This window comes from Sphaeramia orbicularis, chromosome 14, assembly GCF_902148855.1.
Source record: "Sphaeramia orbicularis chromosome 14, fSphaOr1.1, whole genome shotgun sequence".
NCBI lineage: Eukaryota > Metazoa > Chordata > Actinopteri > Kurtiformes > Apogonidae > Sphaeramia > Sphaeramia orbicularis.
In genome coordinates, this window is record NC_043970.1 from 53,101,882 (window position 1) to 53,119,189 (window position 17,308).

The 17,308-nt window shown below is 39.4% G+C and overlaps 1 protein-coding gene across 1 annotated transcript in view; it reads left to right on the plus strand.

The window, feature by feature from the left end:
• The window catches only part of LOC115433560 (coxsackievirus and adenovirus receptor homolog), a 64,314-nt gene that overhangs the window by 25,329 nt on the left and 21,677 nt on the right, over positions 1 to 17,308 (plus strand). The window contains exon 2 of the mRNA XM_030155033.1: positions 10,783 to 10,952. Within this exon, the coding sequence (XP_030010893.1) occupies positions 10,783 to 10,952 (170 nt within the window). The remainder of the gene's footprint in view (positions 1 to 10,782; positions 10,953 to 17,308) is intronic.

The window sequence follows — 17,308 nt, forward strand, 5'->3', positions numbered from 1 at the left end:
GATTAGTGCCATCTGTCACACAGGGCGTACATCTGGCTGGTGCTACTTTATTGAAATAGTTGAAATGTGACTGAAATGCTAAACCAGAGCTGACGCCACCACCGGGGCTTATACCAGACCAAATGCAAGGGTAATTGCATCAAGGATATGCAAATCTCCAAAATGGTAAACAGAAATAAATCCCGGTGTCATTCACCTCTCCCACCTTGCTGAGCTTTCTCCTCGTTACTGTTGCCAAAAATAGCTGCTGACTTTAGCTCCCCATGGTAAGACTTGGCTTTTCAGACTTTACTCCCCCAAGGATGCTCTTTAAGGTCAAAGGGCGGGGAAAGAGGCTTATGATCCTCTCAGGCTCCCATCAGGACTCTTTAGCTTGGCTGGCACAAGGGTCAGGGAAGGTTAGTTGTCAAACTGTCTCCTGGTTTCGGGCTTTATTGCTCTGCTGAAGCTACTCCTCAACCACACAGCTTAACCTCATGTCTGTCTATGAGACCTCCGACAAATCTCACCATGAAGTCGATATAAACACCATCCACTTCACGCATTTCATAAAAAATGACACGTGCTCTTTGTACAATGCTTTTCTTTGGGATTTATGTCATTGATGGAACGTTTTTCCGGCTTTGTGTTGATGTAACTGATGTATGACTTTGTCCATATGCAACAGGGTCAATTATTTCACAGCAGTGTGGGTATGTAGAGGATATTGTGTATTGTTTATTATAATATATAATTACACAAAATCTGTTCATTACCTCCGCCAAGGAGGTTATGTTTTTGCCAGGGTTTGTTTGTTTGTTTGTCTGTCCGTTAGTGTGCAACATAACTCAAAAAGTTATGGACAGATTTTGATGAAATTTTCAGGGTTTGTTGGAAATGGGATAAGGAAGAAATGATTAAATTTTGGTGGTGATCTGGGGTGGGGGGGCCCACGGGGGGGGGGCCACTGATCAGCCTTGGCGGAGGTCTGCGCTCTCCGAGTGCTTTTCTAGTTTTATTTTAATTTCTTTTAGTTAATACCTGACATTATGGGCCTCCAACTCACTATGTGGAACTTTTAATTTGAGTCTGTTCCCCAACGAGTAATTTACAGTGTGACACTGCCCGCTATAACCAGAGTACCTCTTCCCTTTTGTTCCGGATCTCTGTGGGAGAGGTAAGCAGCCGTGCAGTCGGAGAAAATTTTTGGTTTAGCCTCTGCTAATTTAATTTTTAAATGGACTGGCTAGTTCAAACTGTATGAGGTAATTATGATGTGCTGAAACACATTTCTGTATCATTTGGTTTGTACAGGGGTATGTTTTATGGGGGTCGCTGACCGGAGGTTTTTGTGTTGTATGCCACTTTTGTCAGGAGCCGAAAACCAATAAACGGAGACTGCCTCCAAAGTTATACATGCGGGTCTTGTCCTTAAAAAACACACAACGCAGAGTCCGACACCACCGGTTACACATAAACTGCTAAAATACATCCAAGATAATTTAATTTCTGAACAGACCTACAATGTCAATTAGACCATCTATTAGTTGATTTAGGAAATTACAAGTGTTTGTGGTTTTTTTCATTGATTCGTTGCTTTAATGATGGCACCTGGTGCTTTTGAATAAGTGATCAACAGTTTCACTGGTGCTTTGCATAATGTTTCATTGAGATAATGATCATAATTATATTAATTCATGAATGTAGTGTTGGTGGTGTCTCATTTTAGAAGCCTTAACCCACAAGTAATTTGCATATGTGGTTGAGAAAGGACTTATTAAAGATGAGATTATTGTCTAAAGCATTAGTTCCTAATAGGTTTCAGCTTGAGAAACAAAAGCTTAGTTTCGTCTCTGTCGTCAATGATCATAATGTTGACATTTTAACTTTTTAAAATGTTGAATCATTGCACTTTGTTGGAATCTTGGAACAATGTCGTCATATTTTTGTTTATTTTGTCCCCATCTTGTTGCATGTTTTGCATAGTTTTCGTTTATATTGTTTTTGTGTAGCTGCATCTTGATGTGTATTTTACGTTGTTTTCATCTTATTAAATTGTTCCTATCCTAACTTTAATGTAATGTTTTTGCCTTTTTGTCTGACATTACTACTTTTATGATCGAGAACTCTCTTCTACATTTCACACAGCTTTGGTGAACTCAGTATTTATTCCAGAGAATGTTCTTTTTCTTTTTAGTGAAGAAAATGGGTTTGCATTGTTATGTATTTTACTCTGACAGCTGGTGACAAAATAAAACCAGCTCTGGAACCCATATTAGGCCCTGACCCTAATTAATGCAGGTATTGTTCTAAACAGACATGTACTTCCTCTGTTTTCTGTTCACATGACCTTTGTTTTACTAAGTATCTGTCCACACGACAACTCAAAGCACACTCCAAATGTGTCCTAAGTCTGAGACAAACCACAGTTGTTGTTATCCAACCTGTGGACACTGGATAATACTGGATGTAGCCTATCAGAGGCAGAGGCTTTAATCTGTCATGAAAGTGTAGTTCAGTTATAAAGTTGCATTACCCGAAGTGTTGGTTGTGGTTATGGAGGTGTATTCTGTTTGTGGATTTGTCCATAAGTCCGGTCCGGTTCGTTTCCCAAAGGTATTGGTGTTGACCTCCATCTGTTTCAGGTCATACACTGATTTATACACCTGGATATGATGTTTCAGGTGCAGCTTCACTACACAAACACATAATAAACATCAGCTAAATGGGGTGTGACACCATCGATTAACAATCTGTCGGTTATATACACAAGCTGGAGTATATTAAATCTTTGTTTTTTGCGACTTGTGAAAACAGAGAAAAAGTATAGGTTTTTCAAAGTATCCACGTTTTATTGACTGGCGTAAGTGTTGGAAAGTCATTTCTAAATAGTTTCAGGTTAACTCAACTCTCTGTGGTTTTCCTGACATTTTGATTTTGATAAATATCAGATCAGTCCATGACATTTAACATCTTCTGCTGTTAAAATCATAAATCACGGGGAACCAAAGTGCAGATCGTCCACTTCCCACTTTAATTAGTGAAGTAACGTAACTTCCCTTTCAGTAATGTCCATTCCGTCTCCACCCTCTCAACTCTCTCTCCACCTCCATCTCTGTCTTTCTCCCTCTTTCTCACTCCCTCTCACGCCGACTCTCGAGCGCCACAGCAACCCTCTCCGAGGGATTGGTTGCCAGGAGACAGGATTCGCTCCCCATTGTATGCCGACAAAGGTGGAGGGGGCGGGTGGGCGGCAGGGGTTTACAATCAGCAGGACCGGAGAGAATTGGAGGCCTGGGGGACTGGCACTCCACAATCAGGGGTGTGTTAGAGAGGGTGGGGGTGGCGGGAGAGTGGATGAGCACTGAATGGTTGTCGGGGAGGGGGGTGGGGGGGGTGTCGACACCCCAAATTCCTCCTGGTCATTCCCGGCCTCCCAGTAACCGGGCTGGGATGTGCTGTGTCAGGAAACACTCGCTGAGAGACACAATCATTATTATTAAGACAGACTTTTTAATTAGCTCATCCTCCCCCCATCGCCCGACTCCACTTCTACACAATTTAACCACGCAAACACAGACACACTGGGCTCAAACGGCAGCATTTGTCTGCGACGGGTGTGAATGCGTGACTGTATTTACTACCAGTCTATTTTTCATGCCTTCCCTTGGACAGTAATAATAGTGCCCCTTATCAGCCCATTATATTACCTTTTGAGGAGAAGGCCAGTTTACTCAGCTCCTGTGCCATTACTCTAAATAAAGACTGACGGTCACACACAGCCAGTGATTTTATGGAGCTCTCTCTCACTGAGGCTCAGACTTTGAGCTCAGTAACATTATTTCTGTTCAGAGAACTCTATGCACACTGAGTTAATGATTAACACTCGGCACTGCCTTTCTAAACATGCCAGTGGAGTTTGTTTGTGTTGCAGGAGGAGGATTCCAGCCATTTGTGTTGCGATCAATCACAGGGTTTGGTATTAAATCTGCATCATTTCCTTCTGACACTGACTCTTATGAAATCAGTCATGGTTTTCTGCTCAAATTAAAATTGCTTAATGTTTTTAGACATAGATCTCCTTCTTAAACACTTTGAAGTTGTCATTATTTGCTGTTTATTCTGCTTGTTGCATCGTTGCCTACATTGCTTGATATTGAAAAAAACACTGATTGCTATATTGCTTTATTGATTATTACCAATCCTTTAGGTCATAATATTGCACTAAGAATGAAAAATCTTTGTGTTAATGCAACCCCAAAATAGAAACAAGGCTTATGCTGTTGGGGGCCGACACCAAGGGTATATCCCCGAAATCCCCCCAGTCCTCTGCTAAATGTAAATCTATCCAAGATAACTGTTAGACAATTGATATGAACTCAGTTTGAGTTACATGGACCTGATAGTGGCTGAATTATGGTCAGAGAACCAATTTTTCCCACAAAACTTCACCTAGTGAATGAAAATGACCCCATTTGAACTCTGGATGGTAGTGAGGAAATGGACATTTGTAAGGCGATCAATATGAACCAAATTTCATGTCATTCGGCCTTTTATTGCCTGATTTATGTCCAAAAAACTGATTTTTAACTAAAGAGCCCTCATTTGAATGACTTATAATGCTCATAGAGAAGCTGAAATCGATAGGATTCTTCTACTAGGGGTCCACTATGTTGGTTATCAAGGGATAAGAAACCCAACCAAATCTGTCCTAGTTATCGCCAAAACACCAAGGAGGTCCCCCGGTGGCCTTTGGGGTAAAACCATTATATCCCCGAAACTCGTTTTTAACTGTGAAATCAAAGACGTAAAGTAGAATCATAGTGAATTAATAAGTAAAATGAGTATAACTATAAAAAAGACACATCAATAACTTATCAGTCATGGTAGTTATTTATTCAAAAATAACTTTTTTTTTTATACAAATGCATCATCCTGCGTCACTTTCCAGTCAATATTTGCAATTTACATGAGTTGCGTCCTCGTTTCATTACTAGTCAGTGGGTGGATTGTCATTCAAATGCGGCAACAATTTTTAAGGGAAATTTCGGTTAAAGAAAATGCAAATATATGCTCATTTCCACAAACTAATGTTCTCCAAATATTAAGAGTCTGGTGTTCACTGGCTCCAAGACATGATTCAAATCCGATTCCCCATAAATAATTGAAATGTGCAACTTTTCTCGATGCATCTCCCTGTGTTGTATCATTTGTTCTCTATTCTTAACAGAACTCCCTTTCACTTAGAATGTGTTTCTAAAAGTCAAATCTTAAGTAAAATCCTTCTGCAGTGAATCATAAGTAGAGGTGTGAAGATTCACTGGCTTCATGATTTGATTTGAGTACGGTGTCTGCCTCACATTCATGACTTGAAGCTCATGAAGCTTAGTTAAATGTCTTATTTTATATAACATTTGACCTGAACTGTAAATGGAGATGATTTTGTAAAAAAAAAAAAAAAAAAAAATTCCTGCTCTCGTTTCAGCTCTTAATCATTGTTTCAACCTCTTCCTCTTCCTTCTCCGACTCTCATATATAATAGCGTATCATTACTGTTTGTCACACTTTCTTGATCCACTCTGATAATCTTTTCCCATACCTTTACATTTTACCATTTCATATCTACCATTTATTCACAAACCAACTTTTCCACTTTCCCCAAGTTTAGTTCTTTCACATTTTTTACATTTCCACTTAGTTTTTTTCTGCACAAATTGATTCTGCTAAAATGAGCTGGATGGAAGCGGGCCTAATGATACGACTGGCTGCAAATACAATGTCACATAATCGCTCGGTCTCCCTGTTTACAAGCCAAAGTCTATTGCCTTTTTGTTAAAGTGACGAATGGCTGAACTCCATTATCATGTGTCATTTGTGTCACACAGAAGTGGCTCTACAAGAAGCGTAAAAAGGCAGCACTTTGCATTTATTACTCAGAATGAAGACATAATTTTAAAGGTTATGGCGTCTTGTTAATAATACTGGACCGCTTTTATGACGTCTGCATGTTTCAGCAGTAAACATTGCGTGCCAGGTTTTTCCATTTTTAAGGATGAAATTGCCAGGCTTCCTCTGCTGAGCTTTAGTGTGAGGATTGACTGGTTTAAACAGGTCTGTTGATTGAATATGAAATCGGCTCGTATGTTCATTGTTCTGCTCTGACTCTCGTGTCATCTGAGACACCGGCAGCATCACGGCAAACAGGTCTATCAGCCCGCAGATGACGGTAGCCTGAGACGCCGCCTTTGTGTTTTTCCCATCGCTGCAGTGCTGCATGAACTGGGCTGAAGTGTAATTTAAACAAACGCAGCCCGAGGCCTCAGAGGTCGCCAATTGATTTAACAGGTACATGTGACTGCGTCCCTCATTACCTGTCAGAGCATCAGTCGCTCTGATAAACTGCTCCGGCTGAATACTTTCTTTTTGTCACTGAAGGCAATTTTCTCCGCCTTTCTGTGCAACTTTGAAAAATGCCCAAGCTTCTTTAAGTGCTTGATGAATTGACGCAGCTTTCTGTCATGCAGATGCCAAGCTCCGTATCCGATCTGACAGTGATCGACACATATCTCGGCTCTCTCCATACCGCTCCCTGTTTGTCTTGTTTCTGCTGATGGCGATGGATCGCTCTCATCAAGGGCGTCTGTCAGAATCTGTGGGCTGAAACAACCATCTGCAGTACCGGCAGCCAGGAAAAAAGCTCTGCTGTGCTTTCAAGTACTTATAGGCTCAGAGTTTCACAATGGTGGGTGTGACCCAAACCGTCAGTGTCTATATGTGGACACGCATCTGCCGCGTATTTTCATTCAGGGAGCTGACGGACACAAGAGGAAGCAGAGACCTGGACCTGGAGATGTACAGTCCTGTGTAAAAGTCTGGGTCCAGCATTCTGTTTATTGGTTTGGCCACATATGCATTTGTTTCTGTATTTAGATCCAATCTGGATACATGTGAAGTATGCACAGCAGGAAAAACAACAAGATTCAGGGAAAAACCAGCTAACATAAACCATAGTGTAGTGTGTATGTAGTGTAACATGTCTTTAACCCTTTTATTGAGACAATATGAGATTTTTGGCATTTAAAAAAAAAAAAAAAAAAATGTTTTACACAAAGGTTTGATTCCACTCAAGTCAGATGTTTCTAATTGTTTGTGCTGCGTCTTGTCATGGGGTCGGAGGTCATACTATATAATGACTTTACCCTTTACAACCCATTTAGTTACATTTTTTGTGTTTCTTTTAAGGCTTTACACATATTTCCAGAATTTTTTTGTTGTATATTAAGAAAAGAGGGTGAGATATAAATATGTGATCATTTCAACCAGGGCTGCAACTATTGATCATTTTAAGAATTAATTAATGTGCAGATTATTTAATAACTAGTCAATTCATCAGATAAACACAGAATACTCAATTCTCAAAGAACGGTATTTAACCCAACGCAATATAGGCTGCAAACAGGTCACTAATGATTACATCCCCGCAATGGCTTCAGGTGTAGTTAGCGAGCACTAGCCCGCTGCCTAGACTTGTTACGGCTAGAGACCAGCAAGCTATAGTCTTCAACCAGCTCTGGTTATAGGCTATCAAACTAGCGTTGTATGTATTAGTTCCAGTTAATGATAGGTAACGTTAGTCTGATGGCCTGATAAACGGAGATGGATGAAAACGTTATTATTACGACGATGGTGTCTAACTAGCTAGCGGGCTAAAGTAATCACGACACATAAGCTATGTTAAGCTATGTATACATTTCATTCCCGGTGGCCATGGCAGCCCCATTTGCCCAAAATGTAGTGCGCTGTGGGATTTTGGCCATTTTTTTTCTCTATATTCAAGTTTTGTTACATAAACGGTGCACTACGTTTTGAGCAAATGGGGCTACCATGGCCACTAGGAACATAATGTAAACCTAGCTTTAAAAATGTGGCCCAGCATCCAAAGCCTCAGCCATGCTCCCCTGTGTTTACCTCTATTACACTACACAGCATTTGGGCATTCCTCAATACTAATGTGTGCAAGACCCAACGAATCAACTGCCGAATTCGTTCCCAACTCTTTTAAGAATTGATTTGGATCAATTTAACGGATTCATTGTTGCAGGACTAATTTCAGCCCTGAAAAAACAACTAAGGTAAAGGTGGAATAAGACTTTTGTATAGTGTTGTATAGAGGACTCTTCATGCCTCGAGGGTCTTCAGGACAGGACCTGGGCTTTTCTGTCACAATAACAGGAGTCACCATCATCAGATTTACTCAAATAGGACTGAGAAAATGACAAAAGTAGAGCTAACATATTGTTTCCATAACAAACATTTATTTTTTTTAATACAGATAACTGTCACCATGACTATCAACTGGCTGTTTCTTTAAAGGTTAAACTTTTTTTTTTTCATTCTGAGTGGAAAATTCATGAAACCAGTTATTTTTGCACAAGATGAAGATGAAAATTATGTAAAAGGACAGTGTATCTTAACAAAAAGGCACATGCAAAGTCATGATTTAATTCTCATTTTGTTGATTGTAATTTCTGATATTTAGTTATTAATTTATTCACTTTCTGAACTGCTTATTCCTCGAGGGTCATGGGGACGCTGGACTCCATCCCAGCTACCAACGGGCGATTAACTGGTGATGTGTCCAGCTGATAGTTCTTAGGTTTTAAAGTAATTTTGTCTCATTTAATGGTGTGAGAAGGAACAGAAACATGTACCATCTGAGTCCGTATTCAACACATCGAAAACAATGTAAAGGGTGGTATTTTTTATTGTCAGAACCACAGTTATAGTGATTAAATTGTTAAAATGTTCAAAAGTGATAAATAGAACAATAAAACACTGATGCAGCAGCATGACTTTAACAAAATATAACTGAAACAAACCAGACGCGTACAGCTTTGTCATCTGTCTTATCTATTTTCACAAGGGAGACTTGGGAAGGGAGTGTTTTTTATTTTTTTTATTGAAGCAAAACCCTTTTTCCTTCCAGTAAGGGTCTTTGTAACTGATGATATTTTCTGCGGTAGCTATCGTGTTGTGAAAATCTTGCATCATAATAATGAAGAATCCACATAAAGACCTTAACAGATAGATGCATTTTCCTGTAAACACAGCCTTTACATTAACTCAGGTGTGGCCACGGGTTAATTTTCTATGCACATTGATTTATTTGTCGACTAAATAAGATGCAAATGTACATGAAAAGGATACAGAAGGAAAATCCAGTTCCACGTTTGTTGTCATTTGTGTGAAAACGATGCACATTTCCACGGTTTTTTAAGAGCAGCATATTGTGGTTTCATATTTTGTTTTAAGAGCAGTCCCCCCCCCCGCTCACTGACTGGAAGGTGGCAGGCTGTCAGAGGGATTTTAATGTGTCGAGGCAGCATGTGACAACTCCATTCTCTATGGACTGTGTTCCTTGCCGGAGCTTAAATCTCTTATTGAATGGAGATTCTTAACCCAGTTGATGTCACCAGAAAATTATGTTTATTCGTACTAAGAATAAATGCTTAAAAATCTGCTCCAGTTTTGTGACGGGCAACAGTTTTCCTCCTTTTACACTGCATGCTGCTTTATTAGTCTCATTTTTTTCCCTCTGATTTACATTATACATCTTTTAAGAAGTACTTCCCTGATGTAGTCAAGGATATTTATTTTATGAGCATAAGAGGGAAGCGTTCCCCGAGCCAAAACGTTTGACAGCTGACTGAAGCCTTTTCTGTTCAGCGTGGAACTACAAACATCAGCCGTGTTTGCAAAGAAGAAATGTGTCGTAATGGTGGATTTAGCTCCAAGCTCCGAACTCTTATGAATTTGTCATCTTGTATATTTTATTTATTGTTCACAGTGCTTTAACCCTTTATGGACGATTGTGTCTCTGATGCGACAGTCTTGCATACATTGCCATTCAAGTTACCGTAACTCCTGAACCATTTGCACTTTTGATAAAATTCAAACAGCATCTGAAAGCTGAGATTGGGTTCTTTTGATTGCATTCATTTGAGGAGTAGAAGTGGGCGGAGCAGAGAGCAGCATAGTGCAGTCGGTGAGAGAGACATGGAAGATTTTTTTTACTTTTAACAGCGTTTTGGCAAAGTTTTACTGGTGTTTTTGCAGTGAATTCTTGTAAATAATTGTATAATAGTGATAATGATGTTTTGGCGTGTTCTACAAGTGAGTTTTGCTGAGTTTTTTTTTGTTTGTTTTTTTGTTTTTTTCAAGTTTTGCTGTTGTTTGTTTTTTTGCCTTTTTTCTGTATTTTGTCAAGAAAGAAGCAGATCATAAATGTGTGAGCAGTGAAATGTGGGGCTTATTCACACACACACAGGCTAAAAATGACTAGAAATAACAAAAAATAAGATGCTGGAATATGAAAGCAGAATGCTCTAGACAAACAGAAATGTCTGAGCAAATTAAACATGCAAAATAACTGACAGTTTATTTCTGTAATCTCATGAAGTTTCATTATGCACATTTATGGTTGTTTTTCAAAATATAAAAATTCAAGTCTGTTTTTTACTTTTTTCAGTAACACACTGTTTTAAGCAATTATCATATAATCATGATAATTAATGGTCAGATATTGAAAGTTAAGTTCCTCCTGAAAAAAGCTGCAAAACAATTGGCAAAAGAGACATTTTCGGATACTTTCATTGCAAAATCAACATAAAGAAGTCTAGGCGGCCTGTTATGATGGTAACTCAATGGGTTAACTCAATTCTACTGATGTTAACTGGGGTTTAATGTCATCTGTTAAACTGCAGAGCTGATGTTTACCTCCTTTCTCGGTTCTTTTCTGCGCAGGTTTGGTGTCTGGGCTGGAGATCACGTCTACAGGGCAGACGTCCATAGAGAAAGCCAGCGGTCAGAGTGTGAAGCTGGACTGTCAATTCACTTTGGGCCCTGAAGACTCGGGGCCGCTCGATATTGAATGGAGCCTGCTTTCCTCTGACAACCAGAAAGAAGACATAGTGGTAAGTGTAGATGTTTAAAAAAAACAAATACAGCTTTATGAAGAAACGTGCTGCATTTTTGACATGGACTGAAACTGATAAGTTGTAATGTAGTAATGGCCTCGTTTCCACCACAGGAGCTTTTATCATTTACACAGAATTTTGATAAACCTTGGCATGTTTCCACTGAAAAACCTTCCCTCAACCCTTAATCTTTCCCTTAAAAAAGTGTCTTGGCGGGGGTAGGACTTCAGATTCCCCAGAGATCCTGAGGGGCTGAGCTGTGTGCAATATCTGATTACTCCACTAATTGGGAGTTATCAGATAATTATAATAATCAGATCTGATGTGTTCATATGCACTTCAGAAATGCAATAATCGAAAAACCCAGGTTTAGACATTTCAGAACATACGTAATGACAGTCGAATCAAACTTTATGTTATTGTCTTCCACTCATGTTTCACGTCATTTCCATTTTCTACAACTTCTTTTTTAGTTTTTTACACATGCGCAGATGTAAAAGACCAAAATAAATCGGATTAACAAGTTTTCATGCACAAAGACATCGGAGTATTGGGGAGAAATCCATTTGTATTAATCTGATTTCTCATAATCAGATTAAGTATTATCACATTATGCTGTTTACATGATCACTTGATAATCAGATAACTCAGTAATCAGATAACGATCAGAGTTTTAGTGTGCATGTAAACAGGCTCACTGATTGGTGGAACGTACTTGCTGCGTTCCACATTTATGTTTAATCCAGTGGCGTCTGCGTCTTTTCTGTACAGATCACATGGTTCTATTTAGAATGTAGTAAAACACGAGGAACAACAAAACAACTTGAGCATCCTCAATCCTGACGTAATGTGTGGCAGAAATCATGATGAGGTCTTGTTGGTTGCCATTTATGATGTCATCGTGCTTGTTTGGCCTTAAGCTTCTTCTTCTTACCGCCACCTACTGGACTGGAGGTGTAGTGTAGTTCCTTTCACCACTCCCTCATACGTCAGTAGAAGGTTTTGCTGTGGAAACATAAACCACAGTGACTACCAGGAATTCTTTTACCCAGGTCAATAAATTCCAGGAAACATTGGTCGAAGAGACAAATGTGTGTTTTGCAATCTAGTTATTAGTCAGTTTTCTTACACAATAGGTCTTTGTGGTTGTTTATTTGTGCACTGCTCAATAGCAGGGGTGTCAAACTCAAGGGCCGCATTCAGCCCCATATGATCTGAAGTGGGGCGGACCAGTAAAATAATAATAATATAATAATATATAAACAGTGTCATCTCCAAACTTTTGTCTATGTTTTAGAGTAAAAGTAACATTACACTACAAAAATGTTTACATCTACAAACTACAAATCTATCTACAAAATACACAAAAATTTAATAACAGGCAGAATATTGTTAAAATTGCACTTCTCTGAAGACTTTTCATTTTGTTCACATTTGTTCAGTTCACAGTTTTTGTGAAAGGATAGTTTATAAATGTAAACATTTTCATGTAATTTAACCTTTTTATATACTAAAACATAGAGAAAAAAATTGTTGTCACTATTTATATTTTATTATGGTAGTATTTTTCTGGTCTGACCCATTGGAGTTCGAATACAGGTGAATATGGAATCTAAACTAAAATGATTGTTAATATCTCAAGTGTACTTTTTGCATTTCACAAATCCATCCCACGGGTCAGACTGGCAGGCCAGTTTTGGTACGTTTGACACCTGTGCTCTATAAAGATGACAAGGAAAAGCCTGTTTGACAGTGATTTGTTCTCAGTAATGTAACTAATATCATATTTTCAAGGCCTGAGTCATGAATTTTGCAATAGCCTGTTGAGTAATGGGGTGATGTTGTGCAAGAGGTAAAATGAATAGAAGGTGTTTATTGTGTTTGGGCAGATGTGTTGTAGTGAAACATACACCTCAGTGTAATCTGAGGCCTATGTACGTCTATGAGCGTCTGTTTGTGTATGTTATCAGACGCAGTCGGAGCAGGGGGGGGGGGTTTATCCCAGGCGCTGTTGTTTCTTTCCAGCGTAGCCCTTCACCATGGAAAGGCAAGACTACACGGTCTCCACATGCCCTCGGGGTTTTCACAACCATAGAGGCAGATTCTCACCACATGTCATTCCAGTGTTATGACCCAGTCTCATAGCTCAGTACTCCTCCACCTCTGACTCCTACCGCTCTGCTTTTGAATGGTCCATTAGGGTTCTGTTCTTCCTCTAACCTTTCTGTCAGCACCTCCTCTGTCAGACCAAGACACAAGACCTGATAAGATTTTATTGATACCAACGTCATTTTCAATTCTGCTCTGCGACTGATTCTTATTGATTCCTTTATCGATTGTGGGACAAAAATAAGCCACACAAGTTTTGAGTGTCATCATCCAGAATAGATGAAATGACAGAATATTTGTACAGCCATCCTTTTCAAAGAAAAAAAATCCACACCACCCGCCCGCATGGTGTTAATGTTATTATAACATGCAGGATATTTATCCTCAGTAACGGATGAGCTGCAGAGCCTGGAGGCGGTGGATAGAGTCACATGGTCTTATTTTAGCTGATGTTTTTACAGCATTACAACAAACACTGTCGATATCTTTCTCTATCAAGGTTGTCTGCAGATCCTTAAAAAAATTCAAGCCCTAATTATCCTTAAAACAGGGTTCCTGTGGGGTCTTAAAAGCCTTGAATTTACAAATCTGCTTATAATACCATAAAAAAGTCTTTAAAAGGTATTACATTTATTTTGGTAGGTCTTAAGTTATGTTGTCATAAACTTGTTGAAGCTGCGTCCACCCGTTCCAACCCGACAATTTATATTGTAATTAGGAACTGGTTATCGCTAACTTTCCCACTCGGAACGATGGGAATCAAGGCCTTGGAGTAAATAAATAAATTTTCCTAAATTCTAGGAGTCGCAATTGTTTGCCAGTATGGCTGTGAAATAGGCTCTTAAAAAGGTCTTAAAAAGTCTTAAATTTAGCTTGTAGGAACCCTGTTAAAATTGGTAATTAATCCTTAAATCTGACACAGATCCCACAGACAAATGATATTGATACAGTATATTTACTTTGTAAATCTTTATACAGAATTAGTCCAATGTGTAATTAGTGATGATCATTTGATCCTAGATGGGAATGAGTGGAGCCTCCAACAGTCATTCATGGGTGGAGGGGTTCAGGTATGAGCTTTAGCAGCTTCTACAGAAACAGTCAGACAAATGGAAATGGAACTTTAGTGGACTGAAACATGGTTTAGACTGGTTCAACACAATAACTATGAGGCTGTTGGACTGTTATTTATGTGAATGGAAGGACTGAAATTTGACCAAAGATGCAGAAAAAAATGTCTTTAAAAGTCATTAATTTGGCTTCATCAAATCCGCAGACAGCCTGAATGTGTATTTAGCATATTTTTGGTGTATTCTAGTATATTTTAGTGCATTTTACTGTATTCTTTTGTGGTGTTTTTTGTGTTTATTAGTGTATAATAACCATGAGGCCTGTTGGACTGTTATTTATGTGAATGGAAGCCCTGAAATTTGACCAAAGATAGTTGAGAGAAAGGTCTTAAAAAGACATAAATTCAACTTCTTCAAACCTGCAGTTAGCCTGTTATGAAATGAAGTTGTACCTTGGACCGTTCCTCCTCCTCCTTTGTGGCTCCTTGTTATTAGTTATTGGAGTTTCATGTCCAGGGATTTCCTTTGGTTTTCAGAGGCTTAGGTGCCGTTTGGGTTCTAGTAAGATTTATGTGGATGTCTGTGGAATGTGATGGTACTTCTGCAAGAATATTTTATGTTTCTCAAAAGAAATATGTAATTTAGCATCATTTTGGACTATTTCATTACTATTCACAGGCCCAAAAACACTGGGGACAAACTGTGACCACTAGATTTGGGAGAAGTCATTTTAATTAGTTTGGATTCCGTACATACTGATCTGATTTATCTGAATTAAGTCTCAGGTGGTTCCCAAATCACCATGTCTACTGCATGTAAGCTTTATAATGTTGAAGTACATGGTGGTATTTCCAAAAGGAACCAGTAAACCCAAACTCTAGTGGATCTGACAGTTCTCATCCATTGGCCACCGTTGGGTCGGCAATCAATGCCATGTATTTGTTGTTGCCCACTTTGTTTTTTATTTTGAATTTTTTTTTTTTTTTTTCAATCAGGAGATTTCTATAGATGAGACAATTTTATAGGGATTTTTTTAAATGGATTGGAGGCAGAAAACTTATTAATGTACATGTTTTGGATGATTAATTTATGCGTTGCTAATTTTCTGATGAACGTTTGTTGATTGTTTTATGTTTCACAATTCTGTAATTTATGATTCTGTGTGGATGTAACTCTGTCTAAATTCTTGTAGTCGCGCCACCTTTCTGGTTAAATAATGGTTGAAAGAAAAAAATAGACTTTTATCATTATTTTGGCTCTACTTAATCTCAGGGATGATTAAATCTTCATCTAAATGCAGCCATATCTGATGTTCCATATTTACATCTGCTTCCACATTTTCCTTTTTTAAAGTGAATTTGCATCAGACTATTGTTGCCAAACATTTGTAGAAATTTAAACTAGTCGGACATCTCTCTCTGAACGCATTTGTTCTCCTTGACCTATCAGATGGCACTAAACACACACATTGCCGTCTGAATCGCCTTTAACCAAGCTAGAGTCATGCACAGAGTAAATTCTTTATAATTAGCAGCGTATTAATTCTAAATGGCTGCTTAAGATATGTGACAGCGTTCGATAGGATTAGGCTGATGTGCGTGGACCAGCGCTCCCAGGCTGGACGAGGACGGAATGAAAACTAAACTTTTACGGCCAGAGGGGTTACTCTTATGGCTCAGGATGAACAAATCCTTCAGAAAACTACAGGATCAGTCCACAAGGTCAACGTCTGGATTCTTAAGATGCTGTTTTTTCAAGCGGCAAGTTCTGTGGTGTGCCTGGAATATGCAAAGAAGCCTCAATTAAAAGAATTTTCTTGATATTTATGGTGCTTCTATTCCAACCACGCCTCTCTTTATGTTGATGCAATCAGAAGTAATGCCACAGCTTTGTCTATCGAGTCCAATTGGTAACGAGAAATGATGGCCCTCTTCAGCCGACATATCCCACATATTATGAGGCTTTTTGAGGGTGGTGAAGCATAGCTAATGCACGTCTCTTTGTTGGGATTGAATGGGAGATGCCAGACATGCCTACAGTATCAGTCATTTGCATTTGCCTTCCGTTGCAGGGCTGCAGATGAGCTGAAAAGAGGGTGTGCCCCGACTATTCACCACCACTGTGAGAACAACAATTATTAAACCGCCACTGAAACCAAATGTGGACGGCGTGAATAGTGTGTGTACGTGGAGAAAATCATTTTACAATATGTTGCTTTCTCCCCTCCTTTGTCCTTGAAGCTGCAGCAGGGCCTGTTGTTTACCCAAGTTATTGCAACAGGAATTTGTTAGTGTTGACACAGAACTATGTTGTTGTAGGATTTAGACAGAAAGCCTCGACAGCGTTTGGTGAAATATGTTTCGTATGTAAGCAGGAATCATTTGCGATCACAGCCATGTTTTGTTGCATGTTTTCAGGCGTCTGTGGCGAAGGACACTTAATCCATTTTCAGGTCTTGATTCTGCTTTAACCTTGGGAAGCGGTTCGGCGCCGGGCCACTTGTGAAAACAACAACATGTTAGCGTTAAAAGCCTGAGTGAAGCTCAAAGCTGTAACGCCCTCTCAGCTCCGCGGTTTGTTTGGAGTACACAGGTAGCACTGCTTTCTCTTTTGCCTCTCAAATGATCTGCACCTTTTCCTCTTCCCTCCCCGAGCAACAGCGTCACGTGACGGTGACCTCATCTTCACATGTGTCTGATGAAAATAAGGCCGGCCAATGGAGGAGTTTTACCTCTGCTGCATGATCCGTCCACTGAGAATGCTCAGTCCAGGTGGCGATTGTATCATTGAGTGTCCTACCTGTTATGAAAGCCAACGCAGACAGTGCTGCTGTTGTGTCCTTTTCAGCCTCGCCAGCTTGTCTAGTCATTTGCCCTTTTCATTTTTACTCCCCAGGCTCTTCATGGGATTTTTTTTTTTTTTTCATTGGATCATGATTCTCAAGGTTATTGTGCAGCAGGGATGGGTTTTTTTGTCTTGTTAGAGGTGTGCATGTGTGTAAGTGCTACCATCTGTGTACCAGCAAAGTGTTTGAGCCCGAGTCAGGCTTCTTTTCTGGCTTGAGCTCGGGGCAATTTAATTTCCTCCTTCTACACGGACTCATCTCACATCTCACTGTTATTACTGCTGATGTTTCTGATCCCAGGTGAAGTTTGAAGGAGAGATTTCCCTCCC